Below are 23,469 nucleotides of genomic sequence, written 5' to 3'. Positions count from 1 at the left end.
TTAATCCGCAAATGAACCTTTTCCGGAGGTGCGAATGCGGTAGAACGAGAGGACATGAAATGAGATTGAAGGGGGGCAGACTCAAGAAAAATGTCAGGAAGTATTTTTTCACGGAAGAGAGTAGTGGGTGCTTGGAATGCCGTCCGCGGGAGGTGGTGGAAATGAAAACGGTAACAGAATTCAAACACGCGTGGGATAAACATAAAGGAATCCTGCTCAGAAGGAAGGGATCCCCAGAAGCTTAGCCGGTTCTATTAGATTGTATGCTCTTTGAGCAGGGACTGTCTTTCTTCTGTGTTTGTGTAGCGCTGCGTACGCCTTGTAGCGCTATAGAAATGCTAAGTAGTAGTAGTAGCCGGTGGTGGTTGGGAGGTGGGGATAGTGCTGGGCAGACTTATACGGTCTGTGCCCTGAAAAAGACAGGTACAAATTAAGGTAAGGTATACACAAAAAGTAGCACATATGAGTTTTATCTTGTAGGGCAGACTGGATGGACCATGCAGGTCTTTTTCTGCCGTCATTTACTATGTTACTATGTTCGTATTACCCGCGTGATGGAACTATCCCGAAAGACTTTGGTTTTATTTTGCTTGCAAACGTTTTTGCCGATTCTTGGGCCGCCACGGACGTCGACCCACATGTGAGAACAATCAGCCTGCTGTCCTTGGAGAATACCTGCTACAGGTATGTATCTTCGCTTTATGTACAAACGTTCTGGAGAGAAATAGCTGGCTTTCTGGAGCAAATCCTGCAACAGAAATTGTATATTCAATCCAAGGGGCTTTTTGCTGAGCCAGATGTCTTCATTAGGCATTAAAGGGAAGGTATTTGATAGCTATGGCTTGTGGGTCAGGGAAGCATTGAATCTTAAAATATTGGATGCAGTTGGACTGGCCATCCTACTGGCACTGGCATAACAAATTCCATGAATTATGAGCTTCAGGAGAGGTGGTTTACTTTTAAGCAATCTCGTTTCTTATCAGTATAGGATCTATACATATAAACACTTCATCCAAAAGTATGCAGTTTTATTTTAAATCAGATGGGTGAGATACTTCCTCCTACTTATGCAAAGTCTGCTCAATCGTAACTCCAAGTTCTATAAGTACATTTGTCTTAACCTTGTTTAAAGGGGGAGTGAAGAGGGTTTATTCTTAAGAATCATGAGGGGCTATCAGAAACCAGGCCTCTTATAACACGTCATGAATATATTGAATTTTGGGGGGGAGGTTTGAAGAGTAGGGAAGAGGATAGATAGCAGGGATGTGCCAAGCTGGGTATATAGTGGGGACTTCTATCTAATGATACCTTAGATTTGGACCAGACACTTTTGCTGGGCACAGGAATTTGGGGAGGGGAGCTTGGAGGGAGGGGCTATAATATGGGAAAATATTGGAATGTTTGCTGTTTCTAACGCGTTTGCCTCTGATCATAAACTTTGTTGGAGATGTACTGTACTTTAAAAATGAACAAGGGGGAAGTTTTGCTTTCAGGGGGGGCGTTACCTAAGATGGCGGAAGTGTGAGCGCGTTCGGCGAAACCGTTCCTTGCTGTTCGTGGGTGAAGAGATTCCTTCATTTCACAATGCCGCATACAAAACGAAAAGGAGCCGTGAGGCTTCCACCGCCGCCCGCAGCTGCTTCTTCTCCACTCCGGGGCAACATGGTCCGCTTCCTGACGCGCCCGTCACAGAGAGAAGAGACGGGGTCGCCTGCAGCAGGGGCAACCGGTGGAGCGGAGCTCCTGATGGGCCTAGAAACATCCTTATCCCCGCCTCCCGATTCTAAATGTCCTCCGTATCCGGCTACAGATGTGGTGAGGGGAGCAGGCATCCAAGAGCCCAATATGGGGAACAAGGAGCCAGCGGACGGAGGTCCCATGCCACAGGAAAGTAGCCAGGAGAGAGAGGTCCTTGGATTTAAGGGACCCATAACAACTCCGGAGGTTAATCTAGAGAAGATTTGGCTAAAGCTGAGTAAAATGGACTCTACGCTTCAAAATGCTTCAGAAAAGGTAAATACTTTGTCTTTGAAAATTGAGGACATGGCAAAAAATTTAGAAATGGTTAAAGAAGACCTGATGACTCAAGTAAAAGATTTAAAAAAAAAAAAAGATATGGATCAATTGCAAGACTTTAAAATGACGGTGATAAAAGATAATTTGGCAATACATAGAAAAATTGAACAGATTGAGAATTTCAATAAAAGACTAAACCTCCGTGTTTTGAACTTTCCAAAAATTCCTGATAAGACGCCTATTGAGTTATTTAAAAAATACCTACAAGAAAATTTGAAAATGCCTCAAGAACTTATTCCTCCTATAAATAAAATTTATTATCTTCCGACAAGTTCAGGTGGAAAAGAAGGAAAAAAAGAAGGTTTGGATGGTATAGACTTTAACAATTTGTCTGAGATTCTAGAACAATCTATTGAAATAGTTCCGCAAAGAGCCACCCTTTTGGTTTCGTTAGTATTCGAACAAGACCTCAATGCAATATTAAAGTTATACTTTAAGTTTTCAAAGGTTCCTTTTTATGGAACAAAAATATGGATATTTCCAGATGTTACTAAATTAATCAAAATAATGGGACTTGCTTATCTTCTTTTATCAAAACTACTATTCACAGCAAGAAAATTCCCCTCTGATTCTCTATTGGTAGAAGCGTCGGTTTCAGACCCTCAGTGAGCTTATTGTAAAGTTTTTAGCTCACTGACTCGAACCGGCGGCTGTTATTTCTCATATAAAGCCTACCTCGAGAATCCTCATTAACCAACCGCTTCTACTAGTCCACTAGTCTACTAGTAGAAGCGGTTGGTTAATGAGGATTCTCGAGGTAGGCTTTATATGAGAAATAACAGCCGCCGGTTCGAGTCAGTGAGCTAAAAACTTTACAATAAGCTCACTGAGGGTCTGAAACCGACGCTTCTACCAATAGAGAATCAGAGGGGAATTTTCTTGCAGATGTTACTAAAGTAACCCAAGAACGTAGAAAATTATTCCTAGCATTGAAACAGGATGTTCTAAAATTGGGTGGTTCATTTTTGCTAGTGTACCCTTGCAAATGTCTGGTCAGGTATAGTGGGATAAAGTACGTATTTTATGACTCAGAACAGCTAAAATCCTTTCTGGATATGAAACAGCTTAATGTAGAATTACTTAAATGGTATGTGACGAATTACACACTTAAATCGCATTTTTTTTATTTTTATTTTATATTTGTGCTAATATACCTGTATAAAACTCCACTAAGCTGTAACTCTCCCCTCAATTTGAGGTCTAAGGAAGCATGTATAATTTTACCTTTGATTATTTTCTTAACGTTTGTATTATGCTGTTTTTCTGTAACAAGTGATATGCTTGTAAGAAATTTGGAAATTTATGAATAAAAAAAAAAATGAACAAGGGTTTGGAGAGTATAAGGAGGGTTTCAACGGAGATATGTAAGTTTATAGCTTTCTGTAGGGTGATGGAGGGAGAGGTGATAAGTTTCAGTGGAAAACTGATACTTGTATTTTCTTCACTATTCAATAAAAATTACTTAAACTAAAAAATGTATATATTTATCAGGGTTGTGGAGTCTGAGTCGGCAGCAATTTTGGGTACATTGAGTCGGAGTTGGAGTCGGCAAAAATGTACCGACTCCGACTCCTCATACATTTGAATAAAGTACTTCTCTGCTGTGAATAAAGCTTAGTACCTAGTTGTTTCACTAGTGTGAAGTCCAGCTGAACTATTTTGCTGGAGAGCTTCCCTCAGTCTCCCTTTGCATTTACTGACCTGCTGTAGAGCACCTCCTCTCTGACCCCACAGTGAACTTAAGCTCCAAGAGAAGATCATTCAGCACACACAGATAAGGTAGCAGAGAGACTCCACCCAACTTCCTCTCTCTCTGCAAGAAGAGCTTTATATTTTAGTGGAAGTGGCACACCATTCACAATGGCAAAAAGAATGTCAGGAAACATGACAAAGTCTGCTGTTTATGAACACTTTACAATATCAACAGATGGGATACATTATGTATGTCAATGTATTATAGAAGACTAGTAAAAAAGGCCCGTTTCTGACACAAATGAAACGGGCGCTAGCAAGGTTTTCCTCGGAGTGTGTATGTTTGGGAGAGTGTATGTGAGAGTGACTGTGAGAGACAGAGTGAAAGTGTGAGTATGTGTGAGAGAGAGAGTGTGTGTGTGAAAATGAGTGTGTGCAAGTGCGTATGTGAGAGACAGTGTGAGAGAGAGACAGAGAGAGTGTGTGTGAGAGAGAGTGTGTGTGTGAGACACAGATTCTCTGTGAGAAGTGTGTATGAGACCAAGCGAGTGTGTGAGTGACTGTGTGACACATAGAGAGTGAATGTGATACAGTGTGAGACAGTGTGTGAGAGTGAGAGTCAGAAAGACATTGTATGTGAGAGAGAGAGTGTGTGTGTGACACAGATACCTCCCTACTGTCTCTGGTGTCTGAGATTCCCGCCACTGCACCCAAGCAATAGCTTTTCTGGAGGAGGGGGGATGTGTTGGGGGGGGGGGGGTCAGGTTGGAAGAAGAGGGGTGCAGGGGGTTCATGAAGCGCTACCAGATGCGAGTGAGAGAGTGTGTGTGTGTGGGGGGGGGGGTTCAGGAAGCGATGACAGAGTGAGTGTGTGGGGGGGGGAGGGCAGGGATTTCAGGAAGCGCTGGCAGATGAGAGAGAGAGTATGTGGGGGGGAGAGGGGTTCAGGAAGCACTGACAGATGAGAGTGAGAGAGTGTGTGTGTTGGGGGGGTCTGGAAGTGCTGCGAGATGAGTGAGTGTGTGTGGGGGTGGTTTATCAAGTGTTTCCACATGAGTGTGTGTGGGGGGGGGGGCTTCAGGAAGTGCTGCCAGATGAACGAGAGTGTGTGTGTGTTGGGGGGGTTCAGGAAGCGGTGCGATATGAGAGACTGTGTGTGTGGTGGGGTGGGGGGGTTGCCACATGAGTGAGTGTGTGTGTGGGGGGGGGGCAGGGATTTCAGGAAGCGCTGCCAGATGAGAGAGAGAGAGAGAGAGAGAGAGTGTGTGTGTGTTAGGGGGAGGGGCGTTGAGGAAGTGTGGCCAAATGAGAGTGTGTGTGGGGGGGGGGGGGGGGTCAGGAACCACAAGCCAGATGAGTGAGTGTTTGGGGGGGCAGGGGTTTCAGGAAGTGCTGGCAGATGAGAGTGTGTGTGTGTTGGGGGGGGGGCCTTGAGGAAGTGTGGCCAACTGAGTGAGTAAGTGTGGGGGGGGGGTGAGGAAGCGCTGGCAGATGAGAGTGTGTGTTGTATGGTATGGTTCAGTTTTTGGGGGGGGGGGGGGGGGGGGAGAGAGGAAGGATGGATGGATGGATGGATGGATCGATCGATCAATCAATCATCATAATAATCATCCTCATCTATCTTCTAAGAAGAAGGAATGAAGCGCTTCCTCCGCGCGATGCCCCCCCCCCCCGGCGATGCCCCCGGCTGCCGCCATCCCACCCACCGTGGCCATCGCATGGCGTAGTTTTGCTGGCGGGGGACCCAAAATCCCGCCAGCAGAAGTCCTGTGTTGTGTGGGCTGAGTGAGTGTGACTCCTGCAGCGATCTTCGGCGTTGCTTGCCTGTGCAGGGCGGGTCGTGCAGGACGTCAGACGCACAGAAGCCCTGCCTGCACGGGCTAGCAACGCCAAAGATGACGCCGTAGTCAGCAGACAGGACTTGTGCTGGCGGGGTTTCGGGTCCCCCGCCGGCAAAGCAACGCGAAGGTGGGTGGCTTAGGAGGGTGTTGGACCTCTTCTTTTGATCTGCAGCTTTGGGGGGGGGGGGGGTCGGATCTACCATTCTGTGGGCGGGGCTGCGTTTTGAGTTTTGCCGCGGGGGGGGGGGGGGGTGTTGGATGTCGGAACAGTGGTCTCCGGAGTCGAGGTTAGGAGGTGGTTTCTCTTTCCGCAGGTGGGTCGGCAGGGGGAGGAGTAGGGAAACACGCAGAGCGTGTTTCCCTACTCCTCCTCCCCCTGCGTGGGTGCGATCCGTTTGTTTAGTTTTATTTTTGTTTTTCCGCCCTCGACGTCATGACATTTGACGCGAGGGCGGGGCATGGATCTGTGGGGTGGCTTCACCACCATGAATCCACGAACCGTTCTGGGAGTCTGAGTGACTTCAGTGACGTCAGTGTCCTCAGAACGTTGAGGTTGCGTTTTATTATAGTAGATGATGATGGTGAAAAAGCATGTGATGCAAAAATTAGCAGTTTCAGTGGTTATGAAAAAAATGCACCTACAAGAGCATCAAATTTAAAAAGACACTTGCAGCGTTTCCATCCTAAAGTGTTAGAAGCTGTGAATGAGAAAGATAGCAATGAAAACATTCCATCTACTTCAGGGTCAATAAAAGATCAGAAATCTACTGGAGGCCAGACACAACTATCAAGATTTTTTACAGCTGACAAAGTTACTATAACAATGACACCAGAAAAATTCAAAAACCACATCATTGTTTTTTTATGTGTGTTTTTTTGTTTAAACTTTAGGATTAATGAATATTTATAATTTCTTTAATAAATAAAATAAAAAGTCACAATGACATAGATTTTAAACCCAAACATTAACATGCAGCCTTGCATGCTGTGCTCTTTCAGTCAACATGCAAAAAAAATACATATTAAAAACTGAGGAGTCTGAGTCGGAGGTACCATAAACTGAGGAATCGGGAGTCAGTCAGAGTCGAAGGATTTTTTGTACCGACTCCACAGCCCTGATATTTATAACCAGTTAAGTGGTGTTTTGTTACTTGGGGCCCTAGTACTAATAATCACTTTTCTCACAGAAACAAAATGGAAGAAAATCTTTACTACGTAGTCCTCTGGGGGGGGGGGGGGGGGGGGTATTTCGGGGGGCTTGCACCTTAAGGGGAGAAATTGAATGCTGTGGAAGAGAATTGGCCATCTTGTATTTCGTAAGGAGAAAAAGAAGGATTTTTGGGATCAGGGATGCTTCAGGATGACAGGAGAAGTAATCATTTTTGAAAGAGCTTTTCTCTTCCTTTTTGTAGGATGAAACTTTAGTTCATTGTAGCCTCAATGAACTTGAGGATGCAGCACTCACGTTTCCTGTCCTCTTCCAGGATGTCATTTACCAGGTAATGTGACAGTGAAGTATTAATTTAGCAAAGGTACTTGTTTGTTTTGTGCCTTATGATGTTAGATGAAGGAATAAGCTTTATTTATGGAGACATACCCTCCCCAATATTCAGCTAGTGGCAGTCAGCATTTTCAAAGGCACTGACTGTTGCTGCGTGAATATGGCGTGGGGTAAGTTGATGGTAGTTTGGAGGAATAGTGGAGTGCAGTGCGGGCGTGCGAGCTTTGATACCTGTGTGCGAGGGTTAATCAGGATACTATTGAGTTTACAATTCAGAGGGATAGCTCTGTTGCGCTGTACTTCAGAGGAGGTAATGCAGTTTGTAATAGGCTGGCGATGGTTGGGAAATGACAGGTGGGGGGGAGGGGGAGGGCTAAGGTGGGGCAATTCTGTATATCATGGGACAAGTGCAAAAGTGGGTTTTTATAGGAACATGGTCTTCCAGCTTGTATTAAGAGGGTTTGTCTTCATTTTACATCATGTGATAAGTGAACATGTTGGCAAGGAAGAATTTGACTAAAAATTGGTACCATAAATGTGAAGGGGCTAAACTCACCCGTAAAAGACAATTCTTGTGGAAGGAGGTTGTCGGGCTTCATCTGGAGATATTTTTATCCAACAAACACATCTTTGGCACCCGCATGAATACTTTAACATAAAAAGTTCCCTCATGTCATCCTTGCAACTAATAAAGAGGAGAAAAAGAAGGGGAGTGGGAATACTTGTAACTGATGCTGTGAAAAGTGTCGTTTACCAATGTTTATAAAGATTTGAAGGGTAGATGGATCATCTGGGTGGCATAATAAATGGGACTCAAATGATGTTATTGAATTTGTATGCACCAAACTGTTAACAGGGCCTTTTTTTTTTTTTTCGCCTCTTTGCTCCCAAAAATCAGTTTCTCCTGCCTTTAGGTCCAGCTTTCTCCCTTCCTCATCTGTACCCCCCCCCCCCCCCCCCCCCCCCCCCCCCCCCCCCCCCCCCCCCCCCCCCCCCGAGTCGAACACTTTCTTCTTTCCCTTCACCCTGTCCACCCCAGGTCCATTATCTCTCCCTCCCTCTATCTGAGCCCAACATATCTCCCTCCCTTCATCTTTCTCTCCCTGTTTTCCTCTTGCCCCCCTCATGCACAGTCTCTCTCCCTTGCTGCCACTCAAGGTTATCCCACCCGCCCAAAATTCTCTCAATTCCCTCCCTCCATCCTCCCTGCCCACACACACAGTCTACTCTGAGAATTGTTTCCTATTTTAAATGTCCCAAATATTAAGTTTTCCTTCAATTAAAGCAATTTGTTTTAAACCTTTGCCGGTTAGTTCTTTTTTATATCAGGTTGATAAAATATGGTCCATTACAGATCAGAACACAGTCTTCCTATATTCTTTTTCATAGATATCTTTTCTGATTTGCAAATACTTAGGAAATTGGTGACAATGTAATTTTATTTTATTTTGTTCATTGTTCATATGACTGCACTTTTGATAAGTTTGTAATTCTCAGCTTCTTAGTTGGCCTTTTCATTGTTAATCTGTCTAGAATATTTTGGGAGTGGGTGACCAGAATAGAGTAGAATATATGGTGGTTTATCTTATCTGTTCAACTTTGGAAATATATTTTATATATCTTGTGTGCTAAATCTAGTGTGTTCCTTTTGTATGCTTAACCTCAAAGATTAAATGGTTACTAATTAAAGCCAATTTATTTATTTGTTGCATTTGTATCCCACATTTTTCCCACCTGTTTGCAGGCTCAATGTGGCTTACATAGTACCGTGATGGCGATCACCAATTCCGGTATTAGAAATACAGAGTGGTATTGCGTTAGAGTTCATGAGTGACAGAGTGAATTAGGTAATCAAGGAGAAGAGTTGAGTTTTGTCCAGTTCTAGTATAGGTTTCGTTGTTGCATGGTTCTGGTGTTTAAGTTGGATCGTTATGGTATGCCTTTTTGAACAATTTGGTCTTCAATGATTTCTGGAAGTTTGTTAGGTCATGCATTATTTTCATGGTGTTTGGTAGTGCATTCCAGAGTTGAGTGCTTATGTAGGAGAAACTGGATGCGTAGGTTGGTTTATATTTTAGACCTTTGCAGCTTGGGTAGTGAAGATTTAGGTATGTGCGTGTTGTCCTTTTTGTGTTTCTGGTTGGTAAGTCTATGAGATCTGCCATGTTTACCAGGGTCTCCCCATGAATAATTTTATGGACTAGGGTGCAGATTTTGAACGCTATTCGTTCTTTGATTGGGAGCCAGTGCAGTTTTTCTCATAGGGGTTTGGCGCTTTCGAATCTCTTTTTACCAAATATGAGTCTGACTGCAGTGTTTTGGGCAGTTTGGAGTTTCTTAATGATTTTCTCTTTGCAGCCGGCATAGATTGCATTACAGTAGTCTAGGTGACTTAGTACCATTGATTGCACCAAGCTGCGGAATATTTATTTATTTACTAGTAAAAAAGGCCCGTTTCTGACACAAATGAAACGGGTGCTAGCAAGGTTTTCCTCGGAGTGTGTATGTTTGTGAGAGAGAGAGTATGTGTGCAAGAATGAGTGTGTGCGTATGTGAGCCACAGTGAGTATGACAGTGTGTATCACACAGAAACAGTGTGTGTGAGAGAGTATGTGTGCAATACACAGACTCTCTGTGAGAGCAAGAGTGTATGAGATCGAGAGTGTGTTTGAGAGTGAATGTGATACAGTGTGAGACATAGAGTGTGTGGTAGACAGTGTATGAGAGTGAGAGAGACAATGACTGAGAGTGCGTGTGTGTGTGCCAGAGATAACTCCCCCCTCCCTCTGTGTGGTCGCAGGACCCCCTCCCTTTCTGGTCCCCCTCCTCTCAGGCCTCCCCTCTCCCCTCCGTCTCTGGCCTCAGGACCCCCTCCGTCTCTGGCCTCAGGACCCCTTCCCCCTCCGTTGTCTCAGGCCCCACCCCTGCCGCCCTCGCCACCACGCCCCCCACCCCGAGGTCGCAGCTGCTCACCCCTCCACCCCCTCCCAGGGTGTTGCCACAGCCACTGCTCCACCCACCCCCCACCCCCCCCCCCCCCCCCCCCCCCCCCCCCGAGGTTGCCGCCGCTCCCCACCTCAGTCCGACGTCAGCTCCGCTGCCATTTCCGGCCACTGCTGCTTCTCCTGTCGAGCAGCAGCGGACGGTACAAAAACAACAACAAAAATTAAACCAGCAGAAATGCTTTCAAAAAGGAAGCAAGGCAGCCATCGGCTGTCAGCTCTGCATCCGCTCCTCCTCTCACGTCACTGGCCCTGGAGGAGAACCTCGGAGGAGCTCAGCGATGTGAGAGATGGAGCGGATGCAGAGTTGACAGCCAGTGGCTGCCTGCGGCGCCCCACTTTCTTTTTGAAAGCATTTCTACAGGTTTTTTTTTGTTTTTGTACCGGCCGCTGCTGCTCGACAGGAGAAGTAGCAGTGGCTGGAAATGGCAGCTGAGCTGATGTCGGACGGAGGGGGGGGAGCGGCAGCGACCTCGGGGGGGGGGGCATGGCGAAACCCTGAAACTGCACCTCCAGTGTTCTGAACGCTGCTATGTTGTGATTGGGCATTGTCGCTGGTGATGCATTCGGAAGTGAGAGACAGAAGCACGAATGCCTCAAGGCTTATGTCCACGCAGTCAGCTTCAGAACGTTGGAGGTGCTTTTTATTATATAGGATTTGTAGCATTTGTGTCCCACATTGATTATAACTTTCATTAATCACGCTAGGCGCTATCACTGTGGTTGAATTGTATTAACTGTATATTTAAAGTGGAGAAAAAAGACCTCAGTAGACATATCTTAGCTCCTCATTAGTATATAGAACTACAGGACAACACTCACCATAGGTCCAGAAAAAACTCCACTTCTCTTATCAAAACAGGCAGAGTGAAAAGCACCAGCAGTCAAACAGGAATTATACATAAGGCTGTGTAGCAATCCAATGTATAAATGGCACTTCCATATCATCATGCTGATCAATCCATAGACTGGTGGGTTGTGTCCATCTACCAGCAGGTGGAGATAGAGAGCAATCCTTTTGCCTCCCTATATGTGGTATGTTCTCTATCTCAGCAGGTGGTGGTCACACACAGCAACAGCTCTGGCTAGGTCTCCAAGCTTAATTTTTAGGTTTTGTTGAGTACCTGGGGTTGAGGGCTATTCTTGAGCAAGTGCAAACCTGGTGGTGCCAGTTCCCTCCTTTTCTCCCCCCTCCCGCTGGCTCCGTTTCAAAAAAAAAAAAAAAAATTTTTTTTTGGACATCCTTAAGGGCGTTTATTTCAACGTTTATTGCAGCTGCTTACTGGGACACCAGTTCGTTACAGCTCGGAGCGAGAAGCAGGTAATTTTACCTTTTTATAGCGGGCAGGGGGTTCCCCGTTCGGTCTCCACGTGGCTTATGGTGTCGGAGGGCAAGGGCGCGAGGATTCGCTCCCCGGACCGCGTGGGTGCATTTAGCGTGGATGCGGGGATTTCAAAACCTGAATCGCCTTTGTTAAGCATCAGTTTGGAGGCCAGTCAGTGTCCCGGTTCTTCCTCCGGTGCGGCGGTTTTTCCCCGCCATAAGCGCCCATCCCCCGCTGCTCGCCCACTCCATGTTGGCCGGCCACTCTGCTCGGACGGCTTCTTCTTGGGCCGCCCTCGAGCTGGGAGACATTAATACTATGGTCACCCTTGATTCGAGCGACGGTAAGAAAGCGGCCAAAGTTAAGCGCCGTTCTTCCCGCGCGGCTCCTTCTCGGAGTTTCGCGCCGGACGCCATTTTGGATGTGCAGCACGTTTCTCCCCCGCTCTTGCGAGCGCCGGTTGAGGGTGCGGCTAGGGCCGTGGCCCAAGCTGCAGAAGTGCACTGTTCGGGGGGATTCTCCCCTGAGTTCATTTTGCTGCTGCATCAGGCTTTTCTTATGCAAAACGCTGCCCCTGCCCCCCCCTGTCTGATAAAGGGGTTGAGGCCTCGGGAAGCAAACACCCTCGAGTGGATTTCCAGGCCCTAGAGGACTCTGTCTCCTCTGATGTAGATGAGGGCAGCGTATCTGAGTTCTCCCAACGGTCCTTTGGGGATTCCTTGGAGGAGACGGATTCCCGCTCGGATGGAGCGGATGACCCCTCTGCAGCACGGATCTTTCGCTCAGAGGATTTGCCCAACCTGTTAGTGCAGGCCATGAGCATTTTGAAGATTTCCTCTCCGGAGGACGTCTCTCCCTCAGCCTCTGTTGGCTCTGCCATTATGCTGGGGACGAAGCGCCCGCCTAGAACCTTCCACGTGCATGAGGCCCATGCGCACCTTGATTTCGGCTCAATGGGATGTCCCAGAAGCGAGCCTCAAAGTGCCTAGGGCTATGTCCCGCCTCTATCCTCTGCCTGAAGGTGAACGGGAGGCCTTTCTTTGGCCTACTGTGGATTCTTTAATCACTGCGGTGACTAAGAAAACGGCGTTGCCGGTGGAAGGTGGCACGGCCCTAAAGGACGCCCAAGACAGAAGATTGGAGGCGGCCTTAAGGTCGTCCTTCGAGGCAGCTGCTTTAAGTTTGCAGGCCTCAGTTTGTGGCCAGGGCGTGCCTGACGATTGTGCAGCGGGCTTCCCCCTCGGATCCTTCCTTGAGGGCTGATTGGCCGGCCCTGGAATCGGGCTTGGCTTATTTGGCAGACTTGCTGTATGATGTCTTGAGAGCCTCAGCTAAAGGTATGGCTCAGACAGTCTCTGCGCGGCGGTGGCTTTGGCTGAAGCATTGGTCTGCGGACCACGCCTCTAAGTCTCACCTGGCTAAGTTGCCTTTTAAAGGCAAGCTGCTTTTTGGGGTCGAGCTGGACAAAATTGTGACCGATCTCGGCACGTCTAAGGGCAAGAGGTTACCAGAGGTCAGGGCTCGGGCCAGTGGTGCTCGCCCCGGTAACTCCAAAGGACGGTTTCAGGAAGCCCGTCGGTATCGCCCGGGCAAGTTGGGCTCCTCTGCCCCCTCTTCCTTCAAAAGGAACTTCTCCCCCAAGCAGCATTCCTTTCGCAGAGACCGCCGTCCCGGAGGTGCTTCCTCCAGTCCTCCCCCAGGGTCTCGTACCCAATGACGGGGCCCTGGTCCATGGCCCAGTGCAGATTGGAGGACGCCTGTCCTCGTTTCTGGGCGAGTGGACCAGGGTAACTTCAGACGCTTGGGTTCTGGAAGTCATCAGAGACGGCTACAAGCTAGAGTTCTGCCGACCCTTAAGAGACGGGTTTGTACACTCTCCCTGCAAGTCTCCGGTCAAAGCTGTGGCAGTGCAGCAGACTTTGGACAATCTGATCCGCCTGGGTGCGGTCGTTCCGGTGCCAGAAGATCAGCTTGGCAAGGGACGTTACTCCATTTACTTTGTGGTACCAAAGAAAGGAGGTTCTGTCCGGCCTATCCTCGACCTCAAAGGGGTCAATCGGGCCTTGAAAGTGCGGCACTTCCGAATGGAGACTCTCCGCTCTGTTATAGCAGCAGTGAAGGCAGGGGAGTTCCTGGCATCCTTGGACATCAAGGAAGCTTACCTGCATATTCCCATCTGGCCTCCTCATCAACGCTTTCTGCGTTTTGCAGTCCTGGGCCGACACTTCCAGTTCAGAGCCCTCCCGTTCGGGTTGGCTACTGCTCCGCGGACCTTCTCCAAAGTAATGGTGGTCATCGCGGCCTTCCTACGAAAGGAAGGAGTACAAGTCCATCCTTTTCTGGACGACTGGTTGATCCGAGCCCCCTCTTATGCAGAGTGCGGCAGAGCTGTAGACCGGGTGATTGCTCTTCTGAGCTCCCTGGGGTGGATCATCAACTGGGAGAAAAGCTAGCTGCGCACGACTCAGTCCCTGGAATATCTGGGAGTTCGTTTCGACACCCAAGTGGGCAGAGTGTTCCTGCCGGACAATCGAATTGTCAAGCTTCAGGCTCAGGTGGACCAGTTCCTAGTAGCCTCTCCTCTTCGGGCTTGGGACTATGTGCAGCTGTTGGGCTCTATGACGGCCACGATGGAAGTAGTGCCCTGGGCCAGGGCTCATATGAGACCACTACAACTCTCTCTGCTGCAGCGCTGGACTCCAGTGTCGGAGGATTACGCTGTGCGCCTTCCCTTGGACCTAGCGGTGCGCAAGGCGCTGAGCTGGTGGCTGAGGACAGACAAGTTGTCCGCAGGGATGCCTCTTTTGACCCCGGAGTGGGTTGTCGTCACGACGGACGCCTCTTTGACGGGCTGGGGAGCCCATTGCTTGGGAAGGACAGCGCAGGGGCTCTGGTCTCCTGCAGAGGCAAAGTGGTCTATCAACCTCCTGGAACTCCTAGCCATTCGGTTGGCGCTTTTGGAGTTCCTCCCGGTACTGGCTTTGAAGCCAGTACGGGTCCTGTCGGACAATGCCACGGCTGTGGCCTATGTCAATCGCCAGGGAGGTACCAAGAGTGCCCCTCTAGCCAAGGAGGCCATGAATCTATGCCAGTGGGCGGAAGCGAACCTGGAACAGCTGTCGGCGGCCCACATTGCCGGAGTCATGAATGTCAAGGAGGACTTTCTCAGTCGTCATACCTTGGATCCCGGAGAGTGGCAGCTATCTGCTCAGGCGTTCTTGGACATCACGTAGCGCTGGGGCCAGCCGAGCCTAGACCTGATGGCGTCATCGGCCAATTGCCAAGTGCCGCGCTTTTTCAGCAGAGGACGGGACCCTCGATCTCTGGGAGTAGATGCTCTTCTCCAACAGTGGCCGACACAGGAGCTTCTCTATGTGTTCCCGCCCTGGCCCATGTTGGGCAGGGTACTAGACCGGGTGGCAAAGCATCCGGGCCGGGTAATCCTGGTGGGTCCGGACTGGCCCAGACGTCCCTGGTATGCGGACTTGATCAGGCTCTCAGTGGACGGACCTCTGCGACTGCCAGCGGAGCAGGGCCTGTTGCATCAGAGTCCCGTGGTGATGGAGGATCCCTCCCCCTTTGGTCTTACGGCCTGGCTATTGAGCGGCAGCGTCTGAGGAAGAAAGGCTTCTCAGACAAGGTCATCGCCACTATGCTGAGAGCGAGGAAGCGCTCTACTTCTACTGCTTACGCCAGGGTTTGGCGTACCTTTGCATCATAGTGTGAGGCAGGCTCCCTTTCTCCCTTCACTGCTCCAATTTCTTCAGTGTTGGCGTTCCTGCAAGAAGGTCTGGAGAAAGGCCTGTCGCTCAGTTCCCTTAAAGTCCAGGTAGCGGCTCTGGCTTGCTTCAGGGGTCGCCTGAAGGGTGCTTCCCTGGCTTCGCAGCCAGATGTGGTGCGCTTTCTCAAGGGAGTTAATCACCTGCGCCCTCCTCTGCACTCAGTGGTACCTGCGTGGAATCTCAATCTAGTGCTAAGAGCCTTGCAGAAGCCGCCTTTTGAACCCTTGTCGAGGGCATCTCTGAAAGACCTGACGTTGAAAGCAGTCTTTTTGGTGGCTATCACTTCAGCCAGAAGAGTTTTCGAGCTCCAGGCGCTATCATGTCGAGAGCCCTTTCTGTAGTTCACTGAGGCAGGAGTGTCTATTCGCACAGTGCCTTCCTTCCTGCCCAAGATAGTTTCTCGCTTCCATGTGAATCAGCAGCTCTGTCTCCCATCCTTTCGTAGAGAGGACTACCCAGAGGAGTACTCTGCTCTCAAATAGCTAGATGTGAGACGAGTCATCATCAAATACTTGGAAGTGACCAATGATTTCCGGAAGTCGGATCATCTGTTTGTCCTGTTTGCAGGTCCTCGTAAGGGTCTGCAGGCTGCTAAGCCTACAGTGGCAAGATGGGTCAAGGAAGCCATTGCAGCGGCTTATGTGGCCGCGGAGAAGGTGCCGCCTATCCGGCTGAAGGCTCACTCCACTAGAGCTCAGGCGGCCTCGATGGTGGAAGCCGGGCCCGTCTCCTTGGAAGAGATTTGCAAGGCGGCAACTTGGGCATCGGCTCATACCTTCTCCAGGCATTACCGCTTGACTGTGGCTGCTCAGGCGGAGGCCCGGTTTGGAGCTTCAGTGTTGCGGTCAGGGATTTCTATGTCCCGCCCTGGGTGAGTACTGCTTCGGTACATCCCACCAGTCTATGGATTGATCAGCATGATGATATGGAAGGTAAAATTATGTATCATACCTGATAATTTTCTTTTCTTTAATCATAGCTGATCAGTCCATAGCCCCTCCCAGATATCTGTACTGTTTTTATTCTGGTTGCATTTCAGGTTCAAGTTTAGTCTTCAGTTCCTGTTCAGGAGGACTTCGTGTTCAAGTTTTTTCAATTGGATTCTTCAGGAGTTGAGACGATTCTGTGTTACAGTGAGCTGCTGCATTCCTCTCCCCTCCGTTTTACGGGGCTGGATTGAGACCTAAATTCTGCTGGCGCTCCCTCCCGCTTCGTGCGGCTGTAGGGCAGCTTTGTACCCCTCCCGCTTCGGCGGTGTTAGGATCAGTCAGCTCCTCCTGCGGTTGTGGTTGCAGGATAAGCCAGATCCCCCCCGCATCGGCGGGTGTGGTGTCCCTCCCCCGCTCCGCGGGGATGAGCTGGACTGATTCCCCTCCCCCACTTGTGTGTGGATGAGCTGGGTTAATTCCCCTCCCCCGTTTCGGCGGTGGTGAGCTGGGCAGAGTGTCCCTTTGTGGGTGTAATTCTCTAAGTGCTGAGTCCTGCGGATGGAGCTTGGATATCGACATACTGAGGAGTTTCCGGCAGCACATGACCACATATAGGGAGGCAAAAGGATTGCTCTCTATCTCCACCTGCTGGTAGATGGACACAACCCACCAGTCTATGGATTGAACAGCTATGATTAATGGAAAGAAAATTATCAGGTATGATACATTATTTTACCTTGTTCAGATAGTCACTTCCAACTTTACTCCAGATCGCCAGTGTTCCATAAGTGCTTCCAGCATAGCCAGTAGAATTCCAATCTGATAGACAGCCTGTTTCGCCTTGCTGCCTCAGGGGAAAAGTCTGTTGGATGGCCACAACCCTGCTTTAAAATGGGTGTTGGCCTATAGCTCTATATACTGATGAGCTAGGATATGTCTGCTGAGGTCTTTATTTCTCTATTTTAAATATTTGGTTAATAAGGTTCAGTCAGAGTGGTAGCTCCGAGCATGATTAGTGACGTTGAATGTTTATTGAAACATTACACACTCTTGTGTTCTTTTATCTGGGTACTAATTAAAGCCTCCAGAAATGTAATTAATAGTTCTCTCAACAGATAAATATTTGACTGACTTACTTCCTTGATTCTCCTTGCAACCAGTAGCAAACACACCTATCTAATTCAGTTGAACTAGCTAGTAAGTAGGTCTGTACAGCAAGATTTGGACAATGGGGTGGGTGGACTTGTGGTGGGCAGGGAGGAAGCTAATACCTCAGAAGTGTCTGGCAATATTGTAATCCATATATGACAAGATGGTTCAGGGTAGGCTCAAGTGGGCTTTGACATTAACTCTGGTAGTTGGTACATAAGGTTCTCCAAGGACCAAGCAGGCTGCTGTTCTGACGACTGGGTTGACGTCCACGCAGCCCCCCACCAACCGGAATAAAACTTCGCGGGCGGTCCCGCACGCAGGGCACGCCCACCGCGCATGCGCGGCCGTCTTCCCGCCCATGCCGTGACCGTTCCCGCTCAGTCTTTCTTTTCCGCGCTGGAGAGAGCCGTGTTCGTCTCTCTCTCTGTCAGCCCGGAAACCGGATTGGTTTTCGCACGAATTTTCTTATTTTTTCGTTGTTGCGTTTTCTCATAGTTTCTTTTATTTAAAAAAAAAACGCTTGTATTAGTTTTTCCCTTGTGTCTTAGCGGGGCGTCGCATTGCGGCCTTGTGGCCACGCGGTCGATTTATTTTCGAGGTGTGATTTTTACCGCCACCATCGACGACTTTGATTTCAGCCGATGCGATTTTTTCCGTCGAGTCTCGAAGGTCCCGAGGGATTTATAAAAAGTGTGGTCGGTGAGGCCGGCAATATCTCGCAGACCGACACTCACGCTTGGTGCCTCCGTGCCTCGGGCCGGAGCACGATACCAAGACGTGTACTTTGTGTCTCGGTCTCCGGAAACGGACACAAGTAGCGAGGCAAGTTCTTCGGGACCATCTTTTTGGAACTGTGTCGCCGGCCACTCGTACGGCATCGGTATCGACGTCCGTTTCTTCGGTACCGGTATCGATGTCCACAAAACTCGGCACCGATGGCATGGACCCCAGGAGCACAGGTCCCGTCGGTCCTCCGATGAAGGCAGGGGTGAGAGGCCGCTGTGGGCAATCGGCCCCGGTCACTCCCTCTACCCAGGGCCCGCGGGACCGAACCCTGTCAGACCCCGGTCCCCCGAGGCCGAGGGGTTCGACCTCCTCCTCCTCCGTTCCACCAAGCGCCGATGACGGGCACCGCAAGAAGACGAAGAAGCACCGTTCATCGGTCGCCCTCGATGCATCCGGCTCCCGGAGATGAGTCGACGCGAGGAAGTGGCACGTCACGAGGAGGGTTCCCCTCTGTAGTAGAGGTACCAGCCGCGTCAGGGTCCCAGCACTTCGGTGCAGTCTCCTGGACCCGAACAGCTTCCGGCACGACACCTCTACCGGCCCCCCGCCTTCCCGACAGCGGGACTGGACGAGTGCCTCCGAGCCATCCTTCTGGGATTCTGGAAGGGCTGATGCGCCAGACTGTGCCGGCGCGGGGGTGCTGCGCCCTCGGCGCCGTTGACTGTGGCGCCGGCGTGCTCTAGCCCGGTGCCGAGGCCTTCGACGCCGCTTGCGGTTGCCGGTCTCGACCGCCACGCAGGTGGAGTCGATGGAGGGAGCTTCATCCCCGCCGGCGTGGGAGTCCAGCCGCTCGACGACGCCACCGAGTCCCCGGTGCCTCGACGTCGAGCTGGGCCCGGTTGAGGACTGAACTGCACGAGCTCATGTCCGGACACCGACGGAAGAGGCCTGGTGAGGGGAGGAGGAGGACCCCAGATATTTCTCCTCAGAGGAGTCTGTGGGCCTTCCCTCCGACCCCCACTCCTTCACCAGAGAGAAGCTCTCCCTCCGGAGGCCTCTCCTTTGCCTCCTTTGTCAGGGATATATCTATTTGCATTCCCTTTCCCATGGTCTCTGTGGATGAGCCGAGGGCTGAGATGCTCGAGGTCCTCGACTATCCATCACCACCTAGAGGAGTCCTCCACGGTACCGTTGCACAATGTCCTCAAGGAGACACTGCTTCGGAACTGGTTGAGACCACTATCTAATCCCACCATTCCCCAAGAAAGCAGAGTCCCAATACAGAATCCACTCTGACCCAGAGTTAATGCGGCCCCAATTGCCTCATGACTCGGCGGTCGTGGACTCTGCTCTCAAGAGGGCACGGAGTTCGAGGGATACCGCCTCGGCGCCCCCGGACTCGTTTGGGAGGAAGGCCTACCAATCTTCCATGCTCGTGACCCGCATCCAGTCTTACCAGCCTCTACACGAACATCCACATGCGGGAATAATGTGAAGCAACTGGCGGACCTGGTTGACAAGCTCCCGCCGGAGCAGTCCAGGCCTTTTCAGGAGGTGGTCAGGCAGCTGAAGACGTGCAGAAAGTTCCTGTCCAGGGGTATTTATGACACCTGTGACGTGGCATCTCGTGCTGCGGCCCAAGGTATAGTGATGCGCAAGCTCTCATGGCTGCGTGCCTCTGACCTGGACAACCGCACCCAGCAGAGACTGGCCGACGTACCTTGCCGGGGGGATAACATTTTTGGCGAGAAGGTCGAGCAGCTGGTGGACCAACTGCATCAGCGGGAAACCGCTCTCGACAAGCTCTCCCACCGGGCGCCTTCAGCATCCACCTCAGCAGGTGGACGTTTTTCCCGGGCCCGGCAGGCTGCGCCCTATGCCTTTACCAAGCGTAGGTACCCCAGCCGGCCCGAAGGCCTCGTCAGGCTCAGGGACAGTCCCAGCGTGCTCGTTCTCGTCAACAGCGTGCGCCTAAGCAGCCCCCTGCGCCTCCACAGCAAAAGCCGGGGACGGGCTTTTGACTGGATCCATGGGAACATAGCCGCCATCAAAGTGTCTGTACCGGAGGATCTGCCAGTCGGAGGGAGGTTAAAATTTTTTCACCAAAGGTGGCCTCTCATAACCTCCGACCAGTGGGTTCTCCAAATAGTGCGGTGCGGATACGCCCTAAATTTGGCCTCCCCTCCACCAAATTGTCCTCCGGGAGCTCAATCCTTCAGCTCCCAGCACAAGCAGGTACTTGCAGAGGAACTCTCTGCCCTTCTCAGCGCCAATGCGGTCGAGCCCGTACCACCCGGGCAGGAAGGGCAGGGATTCTATTCCAGGTACTTCCTTGTGGAAAAGAAAACAGGGGGGATGCGTCCCATCCTAGACCTGAGAGGCCTGAACAAATTCCTGGTCAAAGAAAAGTTCAGGATGCTTTCCTTGGGCACCCTTCTGCCAATGATTCAGAAAAACGATTGGCTATGTTCCCTGGATTTAAAGGATGCTTACACTCACATCCCGATACTGCCAGCTCACAGACAGTATCTCAGATTCTGTCTGGGCACACGGCATTTTCAGTATTGTGTGCTGCCCTTTGGGCTCGCCTCTGCCCCACGGGTGTTCACCAAGTGCCTCATGGTAGTTGCGGCGTACCTACGCAAGCTGGGAGTGCATGTGTTCCCGTACCTCGACGATTGGCTGGTCAAGAACACCTCGGAGGCAGGAGCTCTCCGGTCCATGCAGTGCACTATTCAACTCCTGGAGCTGCAGGGGTTTGTGATAAATTACCCAAAGTCCCATCTCCAGCCAACCCAGTCTCTGGAATTTATAGGAGCTCTGCTGAATACTCAGACGGCTCAGGCCTTCCTTCCCGAAGCGAGGGCCAGCAACCTCCTGTCCCTGGCTTCCCGGACCAGAGCGTCTCAGCAGATCACAGCTCGGCAGATGTTGAGACTTCTGGGTCATATGGCTTCCACAGTCCATGTGACTCCCATGGCTCGTCTTCACATGAGATCTGCTCAATGGACCCTAGCTTCCCAGTGGTTTCAGGCCACCGGGAATCTAGAAGATATCATCCGCCTCTCCACCAGTTGCCGCACTTCACTGCACTGGTGGACCATTCGGACCAATTTGACCCTGGGACGTCCATTCCAAATCCCGCAGCCCACGAAGTGCTGACGACAGATGCATCTCGCCTGGGGTGGGAGCTCATGTCGATGGGCTTCACACCCAGGGTCTGTGGTCCCTCCAGGAAAGGATCTTCAGATCAACCTCCTAGAGCCTTTTGCTAGCCCTCGCGCGCCGATAGCGCACCGCGCATGCGCGGCCATCTTCCCGCCCGAAACCGGCTCGTGCCGGCCAGTCTTCTTTTGTCCACGCTCGGTACGGTCGTGTTACGCCGTTCGCGCCCCTTAAGTTGACCTCGCGCGTCTCTTTTGACTTTTCGCTAGAAAAAAAAAAAAAAAGGATTTCGGAAGAAGACCTTTTCGGTCTTTTTCCCTTCCTCTATTTTCAGTTTTTGACCCGTTAAGTTTCTTTTCGTCTTCGGGGTAGGCCCTTTGAGGCCTCGGGTCGAATTTTTTTCTCCCCCTCTTTTTGGTACCTTACCGCAATTACGAGTTTTGATTCGCCGGCTTGATTTTTCCGCCAATGACATCGAAGTCTCCCAGCGGCTTCAAGAAAGTTGCGCCCGGGTAATCTCGCTCACTGACAGGCACGCGTCGTGTCTTCAGTGTCTGAGGGCTGGGCACCGCCCGCAGGCCTGTAGTCTGTGCACCCTTTTACAAAAGCGGACTCAGGTAGCGAGATTGGCCCAGTGGAACGTTTTGTTCTCGGGCTCTTCATCGGCATCAGCACCGGGAGTATCGAGTGCATCGACGTCGGCAGCATCCAGACCTCCATCCTCGGCCTCGAGTGCATCGAGGCATCGACCCTCTGCATCGGGGCTGAGACATCGGAAGGCTGCTTCGGCGTCGGTGGTACCGGGACCTCCACTTCTGCTGATGTCGTCGGACGGTGGTGCTTCGACTGGAGTGCAGGTGAGGGCTGTCCATTCCCCTGCTGGTGGCGGTGAGCCTTCGGGTGGATCTCCCCCTACCCTGAGGGCTCCTGCGGTACAGTCCCCCCGAGACCGACCTTCTTCGGCCTCGGCCCCGAGGAAGCGACGGCTGGATTCTACGTCCTCCTCGTCGGTGCCGGGAAGCTCCGGTGACATGCTTCGTTCCAAAAAGTCGAAGAAGCATCGGCACCGGTCCCCTTCCCGTATCGGCACCGAGAGCTCTGGGTCGCCGAGGAAGTCGGCACCCAGTAGGCATCGGCACCGAGAGGACCGCTCACCCTCTGTTCAAGAGGTGTCGATGCGCTCCACTATGGACAGCCCGGAACAGCCTCCACGCCCGGAACAGACTCTGACATCGACACCTGCATCGGCTTCCAAGTCTTTCTCCACAGCCGCTCTGCACGAGAGTCTCCGGGCCGTTCTCCCAGAGATTCTGGGAGAGCTGTTGCGCCCTTCCCCTCCGGTACGGGGGGTGCTTGCGCCACCGGTACCGTCGAGTGAGGCGCCGGCTGGCCCCTTGCCCGGGGTGAGGTCTCCGACATCGGTGCCGCGTGCGGTACCGACTGCGGTCGCCTCCCAGGAAGGCTCCCTGACGACGTCGGCGGAGGGAGCTTCGCCGGTGCGGACGCGGGAGTCTACCTCTCGACGCTCACACCGTGGCCGGGGTTCCACGGAGTCAAGCCGGGCCTGGCTTCAGACACAGGTCCGTGAACTTGTGTCTGATACTGATGGTGAGGCCTCATGGGAAGAGGAGGAGGACATCCGATATTTCTCTGACGAGGAGTCTGATGGCCTTCCTTCGGATCTCACTCCCTCCCCTGAAAGGCAGCTTTCTCCTCCCGAGAGTCTGTCTTTTGCGGCCTTTGTCCGGGAGATGTCTACGGCCATCCCCTTCCCGGTGGTTGTGGAGGACGAGCCCAGGGCTGAAATGTTTGAGCTCCTGGACTATCCTTCTCCACCTAAGGAAGCGTCCACAGTACCCATGCATCATGTCCTCAAAAAGACATTGCTGGCGAACTGGACCAAGCCATTAAGTAATCCCCACATTCCCAAGAAGATCGAGTCCCAGTACCGGATCCATGGGGACCCAGAGCTGATGCGCACTCAGTTGCCTCATGACTCTGGAGTTGTGGATTTGGCCCTAAAGAAGGCTAAGAGTTCTAGGGAGCATGCTTCGGCGCCCCCGGGCAAGGACTCTAGAACCTTAGACTCCTTTGGTAGGAAGGCCTACCATTCTTCTATGCTCGTGGCCAAAATCCAGTCTTACCAGCTCTACACGAGCATACACATGCGGAACAATGTGCGGCAGTTGGCAGGCTTGGTGGACAAGCTCCCCCCTGAGCAAGCCAAGCCATTTCAGGAGGTGGTCAGGCAGCTGAAGGCGTGCAGAAATTCCTGGCA

The 23,469-nt window shown here is 51.2% G+C and overlaps 1 protein-coding gene across 1 annotated transcript in view; it reads left to right on the top strand.

Annotated features, from left to right (window-relative positions):
* The window catches only part of CTDSPL2 (CTD small phosphatase like 2), a gene marked incomplete in the record, with an annotated part of 403,243 nt that overhangs the window by 304,519 nt on the left and 75,255 nt on the right, over positions 1 to 23,469 (top strand). The window contains 1 exon segment of the mRNA XM_030189827.1: positions 7,022 to 7,108. Coding sequence (XP_030045687.1) covers positions 7,022 to 7,108 — 87 coding nt within the window.

Source organism: Microcaecilia unicolor, chromosome 1 (assembly GCF_901765095.1).
Source record: "Microcaecilia unicolor chromosome 1, aMicUni1.1, whole genome shotgun sequence".
In the NCBI taxonomy this organism is placed as follows: domain Eukaryota; kingdom Metazoa; phylum Chordata; class Amphibia; order Gymnophiona; family Siphonopidae; genus Microcaecilia; species Microcaecilia unicolor.
Note: the sequence above shows the minus strand (reverse complement) of the source record. Positions and strands in the feature narration are given on the sequence as shown.